General features: G+C 44.6%; 1 protein-coding gene across 1 annotated transcript in view; it reads left to right on the forward strand.

The window, feature by feature from the left end:
* The window catches only part of ARHGAP18 (Rho GTPase activating protein 18), a 928,328-nt gene that overhangs the window by 160,787 nt on the left and 742,972 nt on the right, over window positions 1–24,569 (forward strand). The window contains exon 2 of the mRNA XM_069607469.1: window positions 22,335–22,528. Coding sequence (XP_069463570.1) covers window positions 22,335–22,528 — 194 coding nt within the window. The remainder of the gene's footprint in view (window positions 1–22,334; window positions 22,529–24,569) is intronic.

Consider the following 24,569-nt stretch of genomic DNA (forward strand, 5'->3'; position numbering starts at 1 on the left):
TGTGGTAAGGTGAGCGGTCTGAGGGCCTTCCTTCCAAATGTCCCATAGGACTCCCAGGGTCGGGTGGGCCCGTAAACGCCCTGGTATTTCCCTGCGAGGCGTCCACAGGAGGTCGCGGACTTTGTGGGGATGGGCGTCCATGTCCTCCAGGTAGGACCAGTACGTTCTCAGCCCCTCTCATGTGCTCCAGGAGGACACGCAGTTGGGCAGCACAGAAGTAGAGGTGAAAGTCTGGCAGCCCGAATCCCCCCTCCTCCCTTGGTAGGGTCAGGACGGCCCTTCCAGTTCTCAGGGTTTTGCCTTGCCACACGAAGTCACGGACCCCCGATTGTAGGTCTTTGAAGTTCTGTGCCGGGACCCTGGTCGGGAGTGCTGTGAATAGGTACAGGAGTCGTGGCAGGACATTCATTTTGACGGCCGTCATTCGGCCATACCACGAGAGAATCATTTTACCCCATCTCCTCAAGTCTGCGGTGATCTCTGTAATCATGGGACCGTAGTTGGCGGAGCCCAGATTCGACATATCTCTGGGGAGGAAAACCCCCAAGTACCGTATAGCGACCTTCTCCACCTTGATCCCGTGGAACCTATTCTGGGGGTCGAGCACCGGGTCTATTATTCGCATTGGGAGCAGGACTGATTTTGCAGTATTTATTTTTAGGCCCGAGAATCGACCAAATGCTGACACCAGGGCCAGGAGGGGGGGGAGGGAAGAACCCGGATCCACTAGGTAGGCTAAAATGTCATCCGCAAACAGGGAAAGCTTGAATTCTATCTCTTCCCTTCTTATTCCCCTAATGTTCGGGTGCGCTCTGACCGCAATTGCCAGGGCTTCCATGGTGAGGACATAGATCAGGGGGGAGAGTGGATACCCCTGCCTTGTTCCTCGGGAGAGGGGGAATGACCCAGACAGTGTCCCGTTTACCTGTACCCTCGCTGTGGGGGCTCTATAGAGTGCAGTTACCCAGCTCATGATGTGGGTCCCAAAGCCCATTCTTTGAAGGAGAAGCTCCATATAGCGCCACTCGACCCGGTCGAAGGCCTTCTCCGAGTCCAGTGAGAGGACGCAAGAGTCAAGTTCCGATGATTGGGCAAAGTGGAGCAGGTCTAGGGTCTTGCGGATGTTATCCGAGCCCTGCCTCCCGCTTATGAAGCCCACCTGGTCCCCGTGAATTAACTTCGGCATTATGCCTTCCAGCCTTTTCCCCACCACCTTGGCCAGGATCTTCACATCTACATTTAACAATGATATGGGCCGATAGGAGGAGCATTCCGAGGGGTCCTTCCCCTCCTTGGGCAAGACTGCTATCACGGCTCCCATCATAGACTCGGGGAGTATGCCCCCGTCCAGCACTTCGTTAAAGACCCTCACTAAGTATGGGATCAAAGAGGACCGGAACTTTTTGTAAAAGAAAACTGTGAAGCCATCTTCCCCGGGGGAGGTTCCCAACCTCATCCCAGAGATCACCTTGTCCACCTCATCCTCTGTGACCGGACCCTCTATCCCTTCTGCCATTTCTCTTGAGAGGGATGGAATCTGTATTGAGTCAAGGAAGGTGTCTATCTGGGCATCATCTCCATCATATTCTGAGGAGTAGAGAGCTGTGTAATATTGGCGGAAAGCCTCACCGATATGGGGGGAGTAGTTGCCGAGAAGCCCCTGGGCGTCCCTCACCTCCCTCACCCTTCTATTCCTCTGGACCTCCCTCAACTTCCAGGCTAGGATCTGGTCCGCCCTGTCCCCCTTCTCATAGTATTTTTGTTTAGTTAGTTGGAGACACCTTTCTGTCTTATGTAGGAGCAGGTCTTTAAGCTGTAGCCTGCAGTCTTCGAGGGCGGCCACCTGTTCACCCGCTAATGGGCGCCCCGGAGAGCTCGCCGGTTGGAGGCGGGATATCCTATCTCTCAGAGCCTTCTCCTGTATCTCCCTCTCCCTTTTCTTCTGGGCCCCAAGTTTTATAAGGACCCCTCTCAGGGTAGCCTTGAAGGCGTCCCAAAGCGTGTGAGTGGCTACCTCCCCGTTGTCGTTTAGGTCAAAGAACTCTGTTATGGAGTCCAAGACCTCCTGAGAGGACCTCATCCTTTAACAGAGCGTTGTTGCACTTCCAGCGCCCTCTGCGTTCCCTGCACCACCCCATCGCTATTGTGACTTTAACTAAATCATGGTCTGACCAGGGTACAGGGTCTATTCTGTAGCCTGACACATATGGACTGAGTGCCTCCTCTACCAGGACGTAGTCTATACGGGAGAAAGAGTTGTGTATAGCTGAATAATAGGTGAAGGAAGGGATTCCCCCTCTGGGAAGAGGAATTGTATCAGTTAGGCCCAGTTCCACGTTTACCCTCTGGAAAGATTGTGCCATAGCTTCTTCTGCAGCTCTGGGAGTAAGGGGGTCTACCCTTTTCCTATCCATAATCGGGTTGAGGACCATGTTGAAGTCCCCCCCCTACCACTAGCGGACCTCGCACGAATAGTCTGATCCTACCTCTCACCGTTTCCCAAAATAAGGCCTGTCCTTCGTTGGGGCCATATACTACAGCCAGAGTGAGGGGGAAGCCCCGTAGGGTGCCCCGGACCAACAGGTATCTTCCCTCCGGGTCTTTTAGGATATCTGCCTTCTCGAACCCTGCATCTCTAGCTACCAAGATGGCCACCCCTCTCTTTTTGGTCTTATGGGAAGCGTGAAAGACCTCCTCGATTTCCCCCCCCCCCCCCGCAACCGGGGCTCCTTTCCCCTTGCCCAGTGCGTTTCCTGTACAAACAGAAGGTCCAGTTTAGCCCTCCTAAACTCCCTGCAGATTAGGGATCTCTTCGATGGGGTATTCAGGCCCCGAACATTCAGGGTGCCCACCCCCAGGGCCGGCAGACCATCAGCCATTGTCTATGAATTCTATTCTAACGGATGGCTGCCTCGCAACAATTCTCCTTTCTAACTCCCCATGAATTGACTTATGGACACTTTTGACATGTTTCCCCAACTGACCCCCAAACCCCTTCCCGAACAAACAACCCCCAACTTGTTTCCATCCCCCCACCCCCTGCCCCGGCGTCCAGCCAGATAGCAATATACTTTTTAAATATTTTTTCTTTATTGTGCATTTGGTTAAAATAAAAGCACAGTTAAATCACGAAGCATTTCCAAGAGAGACAATCGAGAATAAAAAAACAATAAATCATCCATACAAACATAGACCAAATAAAATGTTAAAAAGGATGATCAGTGGAGAAAGACAAACTAAAATAATTATGAACACCACATGGAATACACTCCAAAAAAGTGGAAAGTCCTACCAAACGGTTGCTTGTGCATGAGACAAACTAATCAATTTCCGCCAGACCTCCTTCCGTATGAAAAAAACAGCAGTAAGTACAGTAGATTCGGCATGTATTGCACTCCAAAACTGGTCTGTTTCTAGAAGTTCCAAATGAGCTGCCAGAGGAATACACTTTAACATAAAGGGTAGTAAACTTGGGACAAACCAGTAAGTAGTAATGGTCCCCTGGTCTGTACCTTCATGCATTAACTGCTCGGTGTGAACCACCCACCAAACTATGACCCTTTTAGGAAGCGTCATACAGTCAATCCATAAACCATTCATAAAAATCTTTTAAAAAACTTACAATCACGGGTCAAGCTTATTGATGTCCTGAAGTTTTGGAGCTAATTTTATCAAGGCATAAATTAGTTCTCAAATTGATTAGCAGAGATTGCTAATTAAAATTGTCTTGACTATCAAGCAAACCCAGTTGATTAGCAATGGTTTACTAATATTTTTAATGTCACCAGAAGTTATTTGTACACAAGACATAAAATGAGCAACAATGCTGCATTTTTGTGTACCGCTGAAGTAAGACAATTGTGAGATTTTGCTTGACCTGCAGGTCGAGTAACTTTGTTTACCTACCCGACCTAAAAGAAATGCACTCGACCCATGGCAACGGATGACAAAAAATGTAAATGGGCTTCCTGTACAATGGTGCACCTCACCACAAACCCACTTTGTCGCACTGCTGCCACACTGAGGCCGGCCATGCACAGTGAAACTTGTATTTGACATTTACTGCAAACAAAGTAAATGAAAAGTTTCAAACATCCCCTGCAAATGGTACCCTTTCCAAAAATCTACTAGACTATGTGAGTGGGGGAGTAGACTTTGTGAACCATGGATGGGTGTCTGTAGAGTTAGCTGCATGAATGGACACATAGATATTGTAAAAAAGGCTCAGTAAACAGTTTGGCCAGCTGTCTCCAGCAGGCACCAATGCATAATGCAATCCTAAGCATAGAGCAAAGCGAGCTCTGGAGGCCAACTACAGCGCATGGTATTGCATTGGATCTGTAGATCTATAGACTGGAGGGAATTATTAATCACTACATTGTGTAAAAATCTAATTAGCTTTGTGTATTCATTATGTAAGCGGAAAGAAAATAATCGACTAAGTAGATTGGATGACAGGGAGAGAACTGTCAACACTAGGTGGAATATTGTAGTTTGCGACCATTTCACTTTCAGGGTAGCGGGTATAAAGCAACAGGATGATACGATAGAATCTCAAGAAATATGGAATCAGCTCCTGGGCAGAGCGCCAGCTGCACAGAGGACTGCAACCAGTAGGTCACAGAACTAGGTTTGCTGTGAAAAGCATTTGTCTGTCTGATCATGTACATTTTCATGTGTTCACTCATCAATGTGATGCATCGTCTCCTACAAAATGAAACAGTTCTCACTATGAGATTTAGATGCATTAGCCTTAACTTTACTGGAAAGCATGGAAACAATGCAGTGTTTTACAGTAGCAATACTATAATTTTGAATTATGTAAGAACTTAAATTCTTTAGGAATAGAATTGTGTGACTGTTAAAGTTAACACATACTGGTCTTTGCCAGACAGGATGTAGTTAGTTTGATAAAGTAACCTCCCAATTTACTTTTGGTTTGCAATTATTTGAAACCGAAAAGAAAATCTTGCCTAGCGCTCCCATACAGGCCTTTAGCATTTAAGAGTGGAGCAGACGATTTCTGCTGCACTCTCTCCATTAGCCCCTTTGAACTTCTACAGAGAAGAGTATGGAGAGAGCGTGCTGAGGGCAAGAGGAATGCAGGGCGAGCTGTGCTTTCATTGAATATGGTAACTTAAATAGCAAGTTTTGCTACACAAGTGTCATTTTAATTAGCAAACTTACAGAATTGCATAGCAAATTGCTATGCGACACAGCTTATTTTATGCCTTGTTTATGTATAAATTGCTTTCACCAAAGTGCTGTAAATTGAACACATTTACGTATCATTTACACCAAATAAAGTTGTTCCTAATTTATCAACCTCTTGAAAGTCTTGAGTTAACCTTGCTGGGGTTTTAACCTATGGCCTGCAGATACCAAACAGATTTGAGCAGCGAGCGGATAAGCTACTGAGCTATTTTATAGCCACCATACTGCTCTGGAAAATTTAACCCCCACGCCCACCATCCCTCCCCCAAATATTTATAGGACACCACTCCAATCAAAAGGTAAATGTAACAAATAATTGTTGGCTTGCTTCTCCAAATGTAGACCAACAAATATGGTGCAAAATCCTCTCAGACTAAGTGGTAGAACCATTTTAGGAAAATCAGCAAGATAAACTCAATTCTGTAATTCGACTTCAGATGTGAATGGTAATGTAAGTTTTCTCATGTGGCCCAAAGCCGGTCATAGCATTGAGCCTCACTGACTTGTCGGTGGTTAAAGGACTGTCCATATGAGGGAATATGTGTTAAATACAACTTTCACTAGTCTGCATAGTAAATGGTGAGGCAATATGGGAGTTAGTCCTAAACATCTGGAGAGCAGCGGGTTGCAGACCACTTGAGGGAGCAATAGAACAAAATATTCAATCTCAGTGTTGTGCTGTGGACAACACTGGCCCACCTACATTAGAGGTAGACCTGTCAAGTGTCTTCCGTCAAGTATTAAGGTAGAGGTATTGGTTGCATTTGCCTGGATCTGTGATCCAGACAGCGATTTCTGGTGGATGCCAAGTTGGGCTCGGAAATGTCATGGAGAGGCTGATATCCTTGTTCTGAGGAGTCTGGATTTGTGGTCCTGCCTTGGACCTACAGATCTGTGTTCCCATTGCCAACCAATAGTCCATCTTTCTTGGGGTATTAAAAGACCTAATTGAGCTATAGTGCCTGAGGACTATACTGAGGCTTAGGTGCCTGGAAGGCCTGACTGAATGCTCCAGTGCAAAGGAACCAGGCTGGTAAGGTTATAGAGATGCCTGTGTACATTCCACTGGATGTGTACCCTGGGGGTAGGGAAGTGTACATGTTTTCTAGACTGTCTATCCTGTAGTATGTTTGAGCGTAAGGTTGTGTGGGCTGGTCTCTGGCTTAGTGCCCTTGGTTCCAGAGAGCGTTTTCTAGTGACTTGGATAAGTTTGTGCAGATTTGGGTTGTGCTTTGCATTGTTTATTGGTGCAGCTTTTGGTGTAGTTTGGTCTGCAGTGTCAGTGAGATTTTCTGTCTAGCTTAGTGAGACTGAAAATGTAAGTGTCACGTGGATGGGGAATAAAAATGACCAACCAAATCATACAATGGAAATTGTAGGAAGCAAGCGCCACCTTGGAGCCCACACAGGAGCAAACTTTAGTGTGACCAGCAGCGAACAAATGCATATATGGGATGGTCAAGGGGTTAAATTATCTTGTACCACAAGATATCTTAACGTGATCAATTTCCTGTGAAGGTGCCGTTGAGTGGTAGGAAGGCCTGGAGTGATCCTTTTGCCTCGGTCATGTGAGCAAAATATTGGTAATACTACAAAACTCCTGGTGGGAGTTGGTATGGGTCTGGGCAGTTGGTGCGCTGGGCAAAGTTAATTGAAATGTATCAAAATATAACTGGTTGCTTGTGTGGGCACTTGTATCTTGTTTTAATAGTGGTGGCACACTTGATCTGCACACACAAGGGAACCGAGGGGAATCCAACATCATATTCATCAGGCACTAGACAATTGTGCCACACCATATTAAATAACACAGTATTATAAATGGATACAAATAAAAGCTGAACCAGTGTTTGTATGTATCCTTTACTGGTCTCGCTAGCACGTTTCGAACTTCAGAGAAGTCCTCGTCAGGGCTACAATGCCATCCAAATACATTCATATTGTGATGGTTTTTACAGATTCAAGAGATAATCTGGTCATTCTACCGGGCATATGCAAGCAGCTAACAGTAATTACATTGGGTGAGCTATGCTAATTGAAACATTTTTAATCAACATAATTTATAAATTAGATTTGTATCCAGTATTATTCACACGTAAGCATGTTACCTATGGAATTACCATCTTGAAAAGTTACTTTGACCTCCATGATGAATTGTGAATATATTTGAGGGAGTAATACAGCAAAAGATACCGGCACAAGCTGTAAACTAAATACATAATAGCTGAACAGCTCTCCTTTCAAATAACAGAGGTAATCTGTACTTTGCACTTGGTGCATGGTGATTGTGGCCCATCTAATGGGATGAATGTGACACAAAAATATAGCTATACTTGCACATAAAGAATTCATTTAGATGTATAAAATAAGGTTCTTGGTTTGTTTTAGAATCTTTGTTTTAATAATTATGCTAATTGAGTTTTGAAAACTGTTTTTGGTTTTGTATGCTACCCATTCTTCTACAAACTTAATGGTGTGATTATGGTATGTACCAATAATTTTGGTAACTATGGTGCATTTAACAAATTTGGGTTTTGCGCCTTTTGTAAGCCTTGACAAGGACCAGTGGTCAAAACACGTGTTGGCTAGGACTATGAATAGTCAGTGACAATATTGTCAAGATCAATTGGCTGAGGACTTTGTGCAATATCATTATGTTCAATTAAATTCAGTGTGAACCCAAGGCTCTAATTTGACTGAGAAAACAGTGTATGGATATCTGATAAAGTAGCTTGTTCATAGAATATTCTGTGCTAATTCAATGTTTAGACTAGCCAAAAGATACGCGTGATGAACAGAGTACGGGCATAACCTTCTTTTTATGAGTTTGGGGGGGGGGGGGAAATAAGGAGCCTCACCATACCAGTGACAGCAGCTATCCAGTACTTGAGTATATAACAAGTCACTAACTATATTGAAATTATACCATACCCAAATGGTATTTGGAAAAACTGGGACTGCTGCAAACTGCCTATCCACAAGTTGCACCCCAAGAAAGACACAAGCTTTAGACCGGTTTCTTCCTTCCAGCTGCATACTCTCCTTTAGCAATCTGTGACGCTACCTATTTAAAAACAGCTAAAACCAATGTCGAACCAAAGTGCTTCCGTGCATGCAATAGATATATTTTACACATTCCTCAAACGATAAAACATCCAGAAGAGGGAATAATTGTAGCACCAGGCTTGGCCGTGATTCTTCAGCAAATCTGGAAACATGGATAGTTTATGCACACTATATAGCACTATTATTGATTTTATGGGAAAAGATTGCTCTGCTTTGTTCTTCTAAACCAACCCGAATCAAGAACCAACCCACTGTGAACGTGGCCAAGGGAACCTTCGCACTTAGAGCGCAAGCGCCCCAGTCACAGTTGAGACAAATAGTTGAAGAGATTCCTTGGTGACATGTTTCGAATATCCTTATAAATTGGACAAAGGAACAGGAAGTGGACTCTATCTTCCCTAACCCCCAGGACAAAAAGGACAACCTGAGCTCACACTTGGATTCCGTTTTGATTTATTAGATGCTAAAGCTAAGATGTCAAAGCACTTTAAGAAACCGGGCGCATTAACTTGGGTCTCATAACGAGTTCTACGTAAACCTGCACCTGTTTAAGGGCTCAGTAGGTAAACTGCAGTGAAGTGCCTCTGCTCTTTATCTCCTTCATTCTTTCCCCCTTAACAGCATGCGCAATTTTAGCTGTTGAGGATGCATTAATAGTTGTGCGGTTGGTCCAGAGCTCTTAAAGGTTCAATAAGAGCAGGTCAGACCTTACGTGCCGTACCCATTGGAGTGAACCCACCCGCCCTCCAGGTTGATTACATCTTTTAGGGCTGCCCGGTATTTTGGAAGGTTACTAATTTTTCCACAACCTAATACAGTACAGGGGTGGTTTTGCTCTGTATATTAGTCTAATAGACTGAAAATCTAGTTCCAGGAGGATCTGGAGAGTCTGCGCACTTGATGGAAGCCCAATACCAATTGCTTATGAATCGCATGTATATTCCACTTCTGACTTGAGATTTACAGCGGAGGAGAAAATCCTCGCTGCAGTCGATATTAATCAGAAAGAGCGACCCCTAGCTGCAAATAAAACAATGCACATTTTGTAGAGGGGAGGGGGGGGAACCTTACTCGCTTATCTAAAATAACCAAATATTTGCACACAAATGAAATACTATCTCACTTTGTTCCAATATCGCTATATGACGCACTTATTGAGGATGTTTACATTCCAGTAAATGCACAATATACATCGCCCATAAAGAATGAAGGGGAAAATACTAATTTAGTTCTACTTTTTCTGCTTCAATGTAGCACATAGAATGCATAATTAACATCCTACACCAAAGGCTAATACACCTATCCAAGAGTGAGGGTAGCTATGGAAATGGAAACAAACTTACATAATCCCTCAGAATTGTATTCAACATTGAACAAGAAAACTATACACCCTATATTTAATAATGGTGGATATTAAACAAATTGCACTTGAAGATCGGAGGGGTCTGTAGAGGCTGCTTAAGGGACAAGAATCACTGCATGGGTACAACACTTAGACTAAGCACTTTGCTAGCTACCATTTCCTGCAATGTCAATAGTTCATGCACCTCCAAAGGTATTTCTCCACCATATACATCACAAAAATGTTAAGTTGTCTCGGTTTCCTGATTAAGGTTGCATATTTAACTGTCTTTAGTTTTTGAAGACATGCCAAGGTTGTAACATTATTTTGACGAAAAAAGCTGTGTAAATGCATCAACGCTCACTACAAGCTACACTAAATCTTACAAATGTCATATCAATATGTCTTTAATATCTGTGTCCTTTTGGCCACATACACACATGAGCAGTTAATGACATTTGATAATCTATATATCTTGACATTTTTTTAAAAATGCGTGTTTTAATACTTCTATGTGCACAGAAACTTGTGTGGAAAACCTTTTTTCTTTCTACTAAACGAAAGTTCTTTTTATAAAATATGCGAATCGGCTCTAAATTGTCTTTGTGCGTCCTTTTTATTTGGCCACCTACTCACAAGATGTTAATAACATTTTAGTTTAATGTACTCATTTATTTTCCCCAAAAATCCATAGTGTAATGACCGAATACATTCCTGGACTTTTGTGGTAACTACCACACTTCAAATGGAAGTACTTTACAGAATCCACCAACTAGAAAGTATGAAAAAATAGTCGATAGGCGCCCCTCTGCGAGAAACGGACACAGCTAAATGACTTGTTTATTGGGAATTTACCCACTCGAGTCCGCAGCCACACTTAAGCTCACTGTACCTTTCACAGAAGGGAAATATCCATTTGCATATCAGTCTTTGTCCCGCTCACTTGGGCAGTCCAGCACCAAAATGCTGTGGCAATTCTCTTCTGAACAAGAGTACCAACAGCAACCCCATACACATTTCAGCCTTGTTGGGCCTCATCAGTGAGGTGGAGCTGTGCTTCTCTGAGCACAGTGAGCAAGGGGTCTACGTCTGGATGACCCTGGGAAACTTAAGGTAACTAGACCGAAGGCCCTTCAAAAATGCTGTGTTCGTTCTCGCAGAGGGGCGCCTATGGACTATTCATTATTTAAGGGACTCCTTTGTATTGTGATGAATCCTACGGATCCAGCACTGTTCCCTGCCTAAAGTATGCTCCCAGGTGGCCAGGGAAAGGCAGACTCTTCCTGATCCTGACCTTTGGGTGGTGTACTGCGGGAGAGTCACCTTGGAGGACACAGGGCCCAGGTTGGTGAAGGCAGCCCATGGAATGAGATGCAGTATTCTCCATTTGAAAGGGAGGGAGGTTTCTAGGATGCCAAGGCATATACAATGGTTTATTGCCATTATGAAGTATTTGAACACCATGTTAAGTTTGGAACTATAGGCAAAGTGGGTGTAACCTATAAACATTTCACTTGAGGAACCCGTTGAGTCGTGTATGTTTACAAATCCCCTTTTTTCCCAAAGGTACAGTGAACGGAAACCTACAAATGGGGACATGAATGAACTGCCTTTCCCTTCTCAAATGAAACCTAGTGAGATGCATTTAAAAAGCTATGAACAAAAGAATTTGGAAGATAAAAGTAGCAAGTTACAAAGTAAAACTAATTTTGCTACTGTGACCCAAGTCCCATAATCCCAAAGGTACTGGGACGAAGAAGAGGGCTGAAGTTGAGGCAATTAAGGCTAACGGCCTACACCTGAGGGGCTTAAAAAGCTCCCTCAGGTGCAAGCCATTAGTTGTGGTCATGGCTGGAGGTGGAGTAGTAGTTGTAGCAGAAGCAGCTGGGGCAGGAAAAAGTGGCAGAAAAAAGCATGTTGCTGGCAGAAGCCACACAAGTGGGAGGAAATAAAGGACACCAGGATTTTCCATCAGCTTATTCCAGTTAACGGTCCTGAGTTGGTCCTTTTCTCAGGTATGGATTGCAGAGGCTGCCCAGTGGAAAGCGCAAGATATACAAGCCTTGAAGCGTGCAGAGGGCCGTGCCTGGAAGCTGGTGTGTTCCACGGGGTCTTAGTGAGCCAAACTCTGTCTGTGAGGTGGAACCAAAGGCAGGTTACTGAGTGTGCCCGGTCGAGAAATCAGCATTTTTGAAGTCATGCCACCGGTGAGTAATTCTGAGCGTTCTCAGCCCTCCAGCATTGTTTGGTGGGCAACTGTAACTGGTTGCTTTTCACTTATGAAGGAGTGAAATTGACAGAAGTGGACTGTGTGCATCAGACAATGGAGGGTTACGAATGTAGCACTCGCATATAGACTAATACGGTGTAGAAGTTAAATTTGCATAAAGGACACAAAAAAAAAAACAAACTCATTTCATAATGGTCGCCTGTGACTTAAAGTGATTCTAAAACAAAGCCTGATAAAAGCCACAATAACTGTGTATCCTGTGAAACCATATTGTGAAACTAAGGGCAAAAATGCATTGCCTTCAGCCAAGAGGTGAACCAGTATTGCCCTCAGCTAAAAGAAGCTAACATAATGGTTTATTCCAGAATAATTGCCACCCGAATAAAAGGGGCTGATGGCACATCCTTAAAGGTAAAGCTTGTAGATGAGTGACTATGGTGTAAGAGGAACAGCAACTGGTCACAAACTCACATTGCTAAAGTGAATAGATTGAATTGAAAGTACTTGGTTGGTGGCTGGACCAAAGTGGTTACAAAGCGGCCTAGAAGAAGTTGGTGTTAAGAAGAGAAGGAGACATTGCTTGTCTAGCAGAGTTGAAAGGGCATTGGTATACATCTTGTCTTTATGAAGAGTTCTTTAAAGCTGTTTGAAGTTGTTTTGACAGTGGAACGGACACTTCAGAAGCAGTACAAGATTTAACACGCTGCGAAGCAGGGAATTAAAACTGCATGGTGCATCTTTGAAGGAGTTGAATCTGGTAAGAGAGGGCCAGACAGAAGTAGAGGACCTGGCACAAAGTGACTCGGGTAGAATTTGAATGTACTGTGAATTTGTTCTTTAACAGAAGTTGTATTTCATGGTGCGAAGAGAGAAGCACAGTAGAGAGATTTTGGTTTTTACAGTGCCAAGAGGGAACACTGTGACATTTCACAGACAAAGAAGTTGTGTTTCATAGTGCTGAGAAGCACTATGAAGAGATGTTGGGTTCAACCTATTTGTGTTTTGTGAATCATATAGGCTGTAACAGAAATCATCCTGTCCAAAGATACCATTGGTGCTGTTAAAAACGTGGAACTGTATATTTCCAGAAGAATCTTTTCTGTATTGAACTACTGTGGAGTGTTGGAAGTTTTTTTAACAACCTGTCTTTGTCACAAACTTTATTGGAACTCTGCTTCAACCCCGGATTTCCTTGTTTTGTGTTATTCAACGATACTGACTTGGACCTAAAACCTGGGGAAGGGGAATTTGCTCAGGTTATAATCCGACTTTGAAGGTGTTGCTAATACAAGTATTGACATTGTGAATTGCCATATATTTGCTGGTTTATGTAGAAGTGTGATGGCCAGAAATGTAGTGTTTCCCTTAGTTTATTTAGGCTGTGAATTCCCCATTAGAGTAGGGAAAGTGAGGCGTTTAGTTGACAGTTTGGATTTACTAAAATGGCATTATTTGACAAAACATCTGAAAGTTGTCCGCCTCACCTTTCTGACACTTCACATTATTTTGAGTGAAGTTCTCTTCCACCCCTGTGAGCTACTACATTTCGATTGGCATTGCCTAATGTGTGTTGTGTGGTCTTTGGTCTACAGATACTTTAAGAATAGAAATGTCTACACATAGATGTTTGTCTGCTGTTGAAGCTATTTCTTGCATCAGTGGTGCCATTTGAAAGATGCACAAAGCTGCAGTTGAATAGCATTCAACTCTTGGTTACGAAATCTGCATTCGGAGTATGTGACTTGCCAACACTGTTGGATTCTCTTGTTTTGTACACTTAAGAGGAACCAATGTATTTGAATGTAGCTTCACCAGTTCCTTGTAAGTGTTTTGCAGGTAGAAGGTCAAGGTGGGAGCATACAGTACACACAATCTATTGTTCAATGCAGGAAATGCCAGCTTGTTACTTTTATTTCTTCAAAGTTTATTCAAAATAAAACTTCAATATTTTTTACATTGGTCATACAGTGTTAAAAAAGGAATGTCCAATGTGAATAAGCGCTGCTTCTGAAGTCGACCCTTGTGGTTTATGAATAGTAATTGAATATGCAGTTTTCCAAAAGGTATCCTTAATGAGCATGAAGTGTGCACAGGTCCGGGAAATCAAATGAGGCTCATCTACAGGATGACTTTACTTGAATCGTGCTGCCTCACACTACTCTTCCCATTGCTCCATTGACAAGACCAAGTTCCTCTTTAACATTATCTGTCCATTGATGCAGTTTTAAAACTGGTTCTAGTCCTGTTTTAGAAATTGTACTGTCTAATTCAATTAATAGAGCCTTTGCTCTTTTATCCAACTCTAATGGCATAACATGGCCATCTAAAATATCACGCAATTTAATCTCTACAATGTCTTGCTTCTCAGAGCAACATTGTAGAGTAACTTGTCAAACTCTACACGTGTACACATCAGAGCAACACAAATGTTCTTTTCTTGAAGAGTTAACATGACATTGGGCGCAGTGTAACCTGCATGAAACATGTTAGAAATCGGCCTCCCTTTCATTCTCTTCAAGGATACCTATTTGAATCTTATTGAGCATTTCTGCATACTCAAGTCTGCAGATTGCCTCACATTAATGTTAAGTTCCTGGAATTCAAAACCATTCCAAAGGTTGAAATTACCAATGCTTCCCCTAGTTATTTGACTATGCTTCAATTGTTCAAATAACAGGGGTTAATTGTAACAAATCTCTGAAAAAGATGTTTATCTCCAAACAATATGTCGGTCTTCAAAACCTCTTGCATTAGCAAGTGAATGAAAGCGTGTCAAGTTAAACACCATGCTTAATTCTACACTCAAGTTATTTAATTTTCTTAACTTTTCCTGCTTCTTGTGCTTCACTTGATGCAAGTTTTTGATACTCTAATGAATTGTCATGTTCCACTGGTACCATCAAGAATCGATGTAATGTACTCCTCCTATAATGTTGCTAAACCTGTTGGAGCAGTTTGAATACATGACCGAGAGCAATTGATTACATTTTGTATCATTGCTCTCAATGCATGAATTAAATAAGATTTCCCTGTTCCCACTTGTCCACTAACATACATCAATTTAGGTTTGTATTGGACACATATGCAACCTACTTTATTATCCTGCTGAAATCTGAGGCAAGCAAGAACCTGGGAATGTGCTAAGCTACTTGCTGAAATGTATAACTTTGGGGGCACATGTCGCAAGTGGTGCCGCTTATATCTAAACCCTTATATGGCTTTATAGTTAAACTGCCACCAGGTCTAGGAGGTACAGTTATTGAACTGCTTTTTTATACTTCCAAATGAATCCCTGTGTTTATTCCCGAAATGTCGAATGACTTGTGATTCTAAACATGCCACTGATTTAATCGTTTGGTTGTTGCCTTCCTGAAGTAGATGGGTACTGCTTTTGTAGATTTGTCAACTACCGGGAGGATAGCTCAGTGGCAACGTGTTCGCCTTGGAAGCAAGACGATATGAAGCAACATAGGTTCAATCCACGGGTCCGTGCTTAGAAACCTGAGTATTTAAGCGTGTTATAAGAAAGTAAGAAAAAAAAAACAATTGCGAAACTAAATAAACCATTCCTGTAACAGCGCCTCGATGCCCGCGGGCTGTGTGAGCGCTTTAAAAATGCAAATAAAAATAAACTAGAAATGGTTTGCACCTTTTTAATCCATCAACTGGAGCACTTTGTAAAGTATCACTCCAGTTCTGCTGACAGGCTTCTGGTGTGCCAATTACAGATTCCCAGAAACAGGTATACAGGGGGGTGTCTTGTATATGGATATTGGTAAGTTCAATAATGTAGCCAGTGGCTGGCATGCCCATCTGGGTACACACACACACACCCACCCACACCAGTGTGTAAAAACCAGAGCATTGTACAAAAGTCAGTGTTTAGCAGATCTGGCTTTCGTGGCAGAATGCATTTACTTAGAGTACCTACCAATTCTGTAATCGGATGTTTTTTTGTTTTTTTTTTTGTTGGCTCCTCCTCTCACTCCCACCCGCCCCCCCCTTGGAATCTGTGTTCACTTTCCATGAGATAAAGCAAAGTGGACAGTTATTTCTTTAACTAGGTTTGTAGGCGAAGACCAGTAGGAAGTCTAGTGAGTTTGTGTGCCAAGGGCTGTAGGAGTAAGTGGAGGAGCGCACACAAAATAACAAATGATGCAATGTCTGCTGCATTAAGATTTCCCTCCACCTAATGTTTATTCTACTGCTAAGGCATGGAACAGTGTAAGATAGTGAAGAGCATATGAAGAGAAGATGTTTACTTTGTCAAAAAGCACGTTATAAGATTAATTTCTCCAGCATTGGATCTTTCATGGTTGAAGTGCACTGAATTTTGCCGGAGGTCCAATTATAAGGTCGACAAGCCCTGTGAGGGCGAAGACTTGTTCGGCGAGAAGATTGAGGCCCTGAAAGGGATGAAGAGGATACGGAAACTGCTAGATCCTAGGGTTCCTTGCAAAGTGGTTGCTCTTTTCTCTCCTGTCGAGCTTTTCGTGGAGCCTCTGGGAATGCCCGGTTTTTCTGCCAGAGATGGAGGATACGGGCGCTCCAGCTACTCGTCTCAAGGTTATCGGCGATCAGTCGGCCCAGAAGGGCCGGGACTTCCAAGCTCAGCGAAAGAAAGGTTTGCAGTCCTCGGCGAAGGGACGGCAAACAAACTCAACAAAGACTGCCATATGGACAATCTGCTGGGGGGGCAGGGTCGCCATTCATGTCATTGAGTGGTGAAAGATGACATCAGATCGCTGGGTGCTGGACACAGTGCGTCTTGGCCACTCAGAGTTCCGGTGTCCCCTGGTCCCTATTCCGCTGGTGCACGTGCTGCAGCCGCATCTTCCAATCCTGCGGCAGGAGGTGGTTCTCAAGCTAGAAAAAAGGGCGATGGAACCAGTTCCGGTTGCGGAATGGGCCAAGGGGTTTACTCCTGGTACTTTGTTGTGAAAAAGCTCAACGGCAAGTGGAGGCCTATTCTCGATCTTCGGGCGTTGAACAAGAGTATGCATGTTACGCCCACCTGGTTCCCACAGGGGTGTCGGTCAGACACGGACAGCTGCCGTCTCCACCAATGTGATGCGTAGTGCAGAGATGACTGTTTGGACTGGCCCGCCTAGTTTCGTCTGCTTGACCCGAAGTACTCTCCTGCAAGTGGAGAAAGGGATTTAGCCACCCGTGGATTTTAGCAAGGACCCCCCCCCCCGCTCCCGATCTCCCCACTAGTCACCTCCTGACATTTCCTTTTAGTAAGCTCACCTTATGTATTTAAATGATGAGCTCTCCATCCTGCTTGGCATGCAGGGGCGCGTAGATACCAGTTACTTCACTGGCTTGAAGGTACTGGAGGAGTTCCGGCTATTGACTCCGGGGCTTATAAAGTTCAAAAGAGTTCAATATGTCCAATGTTCACTCTTGTTCTATTCCCTTTTTAGAATTGCACTGGGTCCAAAAGAATATTGCCTGGAGGTAGCTGATTGCGTTTGGGTAAGAGTCTGTATTTCCCAACACTGTCCGGTAAAGTTGCCTGAGTTTAATTTGTTGTTTTCTCTCCCTTTATAGGTGCGGCATATGAAGATGTGGCAAGTTAAAGGGTAATGCCTCCGGTGATAAGTCAGGTAAGTCTATGGCAAGTGATATTTGTTGGCTTCCGGGCTCACCGTGTTTCTTTGGTTTTCCCCAGATGCTCGAGTTCGACGACAAAAAAGATGGAGAGAGCGCCGAGTTTAAAGATGCTGTGGACTGGTGAGTATAACGCGGCGCTGCAGCTGGCAATGCGACGCGTGTTGGAATAATGTTCTTACCAGGCTCGGAGACGTGCTGGGTCCGGAATCGGGTAAGGAATAAAAATGTTTATCTAACCTTTTCTCCTTTTCCCCTTTTCCTAGGAGCTCCGGATTCGAGTCGGGCGTGGCAGAAGACTGGATGCAGGCTTGCAGGCGATAAACTGCAGAATAACTCGAAGCGTGTGCTGCTGATCGGGCGTGGTTTAAATAGCCTCCAAAGTAGTTCCAGGTAAGAAGTTCCCCAGAACTACACCAGAGTAAAAAATAGTCCCTGTAACAAAATGGTCCTATCCAAGCCTCACATTGGCTTGGATTCAGTTGCAGCATGGTCTGCATGAGGTAAGTAATGTCTGAGCCTGGCGCCTAAGGCGGGGCTGTTGGGGTTTTGATAAATATCTGGATGCCTGCTCCCGGGGCTGAAGGACTCGATCCGGAAGCCCGGGGGTAGGCATCATGACGCTGCAACCAGAAGTGCAAGATGCTCAGCCTTCAAGATATCCGTTCGGTGCAGCCAGGTGAGTTCCTGGCATTGTTGGATCCGCAGGATGGCTATTTTCACATCCCTGTGAGGCGGAAGCCCTGCAAGTTCCTGCATTTTGTGGTCCGAGATGAACACTATCAGTTTTGGCTCCTCCCGTTTGGCCTGCAGTTGTCCCCCCAGGACGTTCACGAAGTGTCTGGCCCCGGTGGTGGCCTTCCTCCGGAGGGAAGGTCATCATGTGTACCCCTATCTGGACGACTGGTTGGTGAGGGGGTTAGTCGCAAGTAAGGTTGAGTGTCTCTCATGGCGACCATGCGGCTTTTGTAGTGGCTGGGATTCACCATCAACTTCGACAAATCATATTTGGTGCCGTCCAGAGTTGGTGTTTCTCGGGGAGCAGTTTCTTACCTGGAAAAATCTGGTAAGCCTTCCCGCGAGCGTGTGGAAAAGTTGCGGACCAAGGCAGGCAAGTGGAAAGGGGGCACAGTGGTCTCGGTCTGAGGTTACATGTCGCTTTTGGGGGGCCATGGCATCGTGTATCCCTCTTCTTCCCAATTGCCGCCGGTGGAGGAGTTCCTCGCAGACAGATGTTTGCAGAGTCGAGGAGGGTGGTCGGACAAATTGGTTGTCGATGAAGGCTTCGTGGACGCCCTTCTCTGGTGGGCATGCATGTCCAATTTTATAAGGGGCATGCCCTTGCTGGAGCCGGAGTTCCAGTTTACGATCGTAGCAGACACTTTCCCAGGTAGGGTGGGTGGGGCACACTTCGACACCAGCTGCAGGCCATATGGTCTTGGGTGGAGACTATTACATATCCATGTGCTCGAGTTGCGGGCGGTGCACTGGTCCCTGAAGTAGTTTCTCTGTGGATCAGTGTTGAGGGTGTTAACGGACAATACCACCATGATGTTCTATTTAAGGAAATGGGCGGGGCACACATTCCGGAGTCCTGTCGAAGGAGGCGCCGGACGTTTGGCATTGGCCTCTAGCTCAAGGGATCAGCATTGTCGCTTTCCATCTGCCCGGTGTACTGAATGTTCAAGCGAACGCGCTCAGCAGGGACGCCAGTCAGCTGCACGAGTGGAGGCTGAAGGAACAGCAGGTGACGAGAATATTCCAGTGATGGGGGCAGCCTCCGTTGGATCTGTTTGCTACAACGGAAAACAAGCAGTGTCTGGAGTTTGCCAGCAGAGGGGCTCATCCCGAGTCATTGGGAGGACCATCCAGTGGATTCGGAAGTACCTGTGCTGGGTGATTCTGGTGGCCCCGGTAGGTAGGTGTAGTCTGTAGGCCTCATATCACAAGCACTCCCTCTCTCCTGGTGCAACCTAGTTCCATGACACATCCGGCAAGAGGGCATCTGAATTTAAGTCAACATTAACATATGAACTCCAGGCACACTCATAACTGGTCAGTAACAGTCACAGATGCTGTCTGATAAATCATGTGAAGTTAAAATGATATAGAACTAAACATAGTTCAAGTGGACAAAACCAATCTACCAAAGCAGATTACAGGAGGGACTCAGTTGATGCCTTAAATGATATTTGACAGTAATTGACATTAATACAAAGCCTATACCACAAGATAAGTTTCATTTCAGGTCGGATGATATGTGGATGTCAATTCCCAGTTTTGTAGCAGTGCACTGGCCTGGTACAAGTTATTACAGCCATGAAGGTGTGCCCATATCCCATAGCACTTGGCTGGAAAGGCACAGATGAGGCATCTGTTGTAGTCGGTGTCTTTACAGTCTGGGCTGCGCCGTTGCACAGAAGAGCCACCTTGGCTAATGGCAATAATCATGCAAGGGTCCCCACAATCCAAGCATTGCTCCTCAGCAGACATCCCACCAGTTCTACCATGGCCATAAGGCCATGTCTACTTGTCCAAAAGGAGAGAACACAGTTCTCAGCTCTCACAATATACATTTCATGAAATGTTCCAATTGAAAGCATTTTCTTGAAAAAAAACAGGTCGGTCCCAGAGGACTTTATAACAATCAGCTTCACCTATGAGCAACCCAGAATGATTTCCACCCTGACAGGATAGCGGCACGTCATAGGCATCAATTGATTAATTGGGCAGCTTGTTGGAGCTGAAAACACGCCTAGTCCATAAGGGGCATTGCAGTGGGGAGACACACTCCTGCGCTCACTGATGATTCACGATAAGCAAAAAATAACCTAACAGGGACCTGCAGACCGACAAAGTAGGGGCTAAGTAGAGTCAGTATTGTTCCGAGCTCAAGAGGCCCATTCATTGAGCATTTCTATATGGTACTACGCATGCTGGGTAAATGCAGTATTCCAGAAAACAAGACCAATGCATGTAGATTCCACAGCAGAGTTTCACATTGCATTATGGACAGTTTGTAAATTCTCCACAACACTGGGTACTCAAGATCAATGCATTGTAATAAAATGGCGTGTAGCATTATACGTGCACAATAGCGATATGATAGTCTTTTCCGACACAGCTGATGGGGGGGGGGGGGGGGGGGCCTGTCAGCTGCAGCATCAATCGTAGCAGTAGAACATTGCCATTTCAATATTCTATCGCTTACCCATCAGTGGTCCACACAGCTACAGCCAACATCCGCACTACCACAGTTACAATGTGCTTATCGGGCCATCCAAAGTGGCAGCGAGGTACGGTGGAAGTTCCCTCACAGCAGCGCCTCCAAGCGCATGTTTTCCTGTAACTGCTGCTACCAGTCTGCACAAAGATGAAATGAAATGACGCCCCCGACGCACAGGCACGCAAATCACGCCTGCTAGGTCCTTCCCCTAAGGTCTTCCAGCAGGCGCATATTCAAAACAAACCGAACATGCACACTTCTTAAATGGAAACAAATTAAACGGTATTAAACCAAACGATACAGCAAACTCAGAAAAATATAATACAAACGGGAAATTAAGTAAAATTAAAGCACAAGAATCCATACCCAAAAGATCATCTTCTCTTCAAGGATCCTGGGTGTTCAGCAGGTGTTTGTTCATGGGTTGCTGATCTGTATCTAACTCGGAGAGAAATGCCTCTGCATCCTTGTAATCCATGAAAGAGTGTACTGATCCAAAAAGCACCACTCAACGTTGCTCGGTAAATCATAGAATATTTCAGATGTTTCCTTCTTGCTTTATCCCTCGCCACATTAAAGGCTTTCCTTCTCTCCAAAACATCGCGGCTTAAATCACCAAAAATCATAATTTTGTGTGTTCCCCACAGCAGTTCACCCTTCTCTCTTGCCTTTCGTAGGATCAGTTCTCTCACTGGAAACCTCAAAAATCTGATGAAGTGCCGAGGTCTTTGACCTGGTCCTGGTTTAGGGCCCAAGTATCTATGAGCCCTCTCAATCTCCAAGGGGTTCTTAGGATCAAGACCAAGCAGTTTTAATAAGGTTTTTTCCAAAAATGTTGCAGGAGAGCCCTGTTCAATATTCTCTGGAAAGCCAGCTATCTGGACCTTATTAAATCCGAAGGGGAAGCCGTGAGGGTGTGGTTATTTATACCAGACGTCCTATTGGTGGGGCCTAAAGCACCCAAAAAGGATGTTGATGGGGCACTAAAGTGCTGAGGTTTTCCATTGGAAAACGCTAAGTTAGTTAACAAGGTTTCCTGGCCTGACAACCGGGAAATATTCACAGCATGTGAATCCATGAAAGATACCAACGCTGGAGAAATGGAGTTACAGGTAAGGAACTACTTCCTTATGGTTGTCCAACTCCGGGCCTAGAGGGCTGGATCCATGTCTGATTTTCATGATACCCCCCATTGTTATTCATGAGGAAAACTGCATATATTTAAAATCAACAGGGATATGAGAACCAATCGGGTATCTGGCCCTCAAGGCCTGGAGTTGGACAACACTGAATGGAAACCTTTGCATCTCAAAATGTTCTCTAAAATGCGGTCGGATCGTGTAATTTGTTTTGGGTAGAAGGAAACTTATTGTATTCTGGTTGCAAGGAATGGATCTTTATTTCCTTTATCATGCACTTAACTTGTAATGTTTATGGACTTTTATTTAGCAATCCATCAGAGTTGATAAAAGGTGAAAAGTGTTGACTGTTTGCTTTACCTCCTTCAGTTTGTCATTGCCAAGAGGCATAGTCTGAGTGGGTGGCACTGAGCAGTTATTTTAACATTACAAAAAATGTAACATATATTGCCCTTTTGATGCCATACTGCATGATTTATTGCTCCCTTTTTTTGTTTTCTGAAGTGACCAATCTGGACAGAGTGCTGGGAATCCTGGACATTCACCACGAAGCGCAGCAAGGGCACAATTTCACCGGTCCGGTTCTCAGGATTCTTTAGATGAGCTTTCTTTGGATGATTATTTCACAGAAATTGAGAACATCAAGAGCAGTAATTCCAGTCATGATAAAGAAGAAGTTGTGTTTAAAGAACCCGATGGTAAGTGGGAATCTTTGTGATTTGGAGAAAATACTTGTGTTTAAATGGTCGTCATTTTAGACTGAATGTAGCAGAATGGAGAGCTAGGCTCGCATCTTGGCCAAGACTGGGACTGTCTAGAAGTGCCACGTCAACAGTTTCAGAATAGGAAACCCCTTTTTATGAGAGCACAGGTTGTGAAGACCTTAGACATGGTTGGCCCAGATAATGACATTTTGGTTTAGTTTACATTCTCCCGCTTGTTTTAGCAAAGAGCTGTAATTTTCCCAAATCTAGTTGAAGCCTGGTATCCCGCTTGGCCCATTGATCACTTGTTGGCTACGCAACAACGTCTTGTATGGTAGATTGGTTTAACACCTTCCTGAGTTCCTGGAAACCAGCAGTTCTGTTCCCTGTTTTCAAAAAGGAAACCTCTGCTGCATACAGACCAATATATTGGACTTCCAAATTAGGGGTTTTGGTAGAGTAGTTCTCGTTCGCATACAAGACTGGTTTGACAACAGTAACATGTTATCTGATACACAGCTAGGATTTTAGGTCTGTCCTGCAAACAATATCTGAATTTGTACTTGATCATGACAAACACAATTTATCTGAAAGAAATATCTGCCTAACGTCCTGTCAAAATAAATACCATCTCTGTCCCCCACAGCACCTCAGACTGAGCTGATTTTGGCCAGTGGGGATGAAGGTTGTGCACCTCCTAGCCCACTCTCCAAAATCAACACACACACACACACACACACACACACCACCCCCCCTCTCTGTCACTCATAACACAAGCATCCTTACACATTTAAATAAATGAACATGCAAATGCACACATTTAGACAACGTAAACACAGCAATCGTGCTCTCATGCACACCAGCATTCATTCACCTAACACAAGCATGCACGCATCCAAACACATTTAAATTAAAATGGAACATAAACTTACCTTCTGCCGCAGGTCTTTCCTCTTCTGCGCTCATGCCCCCTGCTCGCATGAACTGGAGGGAATCTGGAAGGTTCCTGGTTTCTGCTCATGCGTAGAGGTGCCTGAGCATGGATGACGAAATGCCCCACTCCAGCCTACTGTCTGAGCGAGAAGGTGCACAAGCACGTACAGACATGCAGTTCCCATCCAACATTTCCAGTGATCATGGGAGGCTGGGGAAGAAAACACCCCCAGTGTTTCCCTTTGACAATTAAGAGCACTTCCTCAGCTGAAAAAAAAAAGAAAACTGCTGGAGTGCTTGTATTTCACTGGGCTGGCTCCTCCATAATGGGTGAAGGTTCCAAGATGACCCCCCCCCCTCCCATTATGGGCAAGCTGCCCCTGCTTTGAGGTAGTGGTTAAAATAAATTGCAACCGGTCATGTTGGCCAAGCAATAACTAGCCTTTATTATAGAAAAAAGGCCTGACCTTCTCGCACAGGCTGGACAGGTGAAATGTTACAGGGTAATGTTCGGTCAATGGCTCAGATCCTCCCCCACTCTCCGTTCCCACCTCACCCCCCCCCCCCCTACTTGTCCTCCAAGCCTATGGACAAGATTGAACACTGAACCTTTTGAGCCTGAGGCCCTGCAGCTGTGTCAAGCCACTTGTGAGGCACTAGAAGTAGGGCAACGGAAAGTCTTGAGCGGTTCACAATGACTTTATTTAAATAATAAGGGAGTTTGGGGTTAGGCCTCGCTGTCCCTAACTGGGGAGGTGGGGTTCCCTGCCTCAACAAAACTAACTTATGGACCAGTCGTTATCAAGATGTCCAAACTAAAGATGTTCAGTGTCGTGTTTGAAATCTATTCTAACTCTTGCACTCAAATCCTATACATCTACTATGGGGTAAAATATGTTGGCTGCTGTTCTTCTTCAGTCTCCCTGCCTATTTGGTCTAGTAATGATAGTGTACTGCTTTCAGGGTAGCGCTCTCCTCCCTCTGTTTCACAAGAAAAATCCTTTCTGTGGATTCCCAATTGCCAGGGGAACAAGCCATTCCCTGGTCTTGGTTTTGCAATGGAAACACGCCGTTCTCTGGTCTTTTCCCACTAATGTGTAGT

This window comes from Ambystoma mexicanum, chromosome 4q, assembly GCF_040938575.1.
Source record: "Ambystoma mexicanum isolate Mex_15411 chromosome 4q, UKY_AmexF1_1, whole genome shotgun sequence".
Classification (NCBI taxonomy): domain Eukaryota; kingdom Metazoa; phylum Chordata; class Amphibia; order Caudata; family Ambystomatidae; genus Ambystoma; species Ambystoma mexicanum.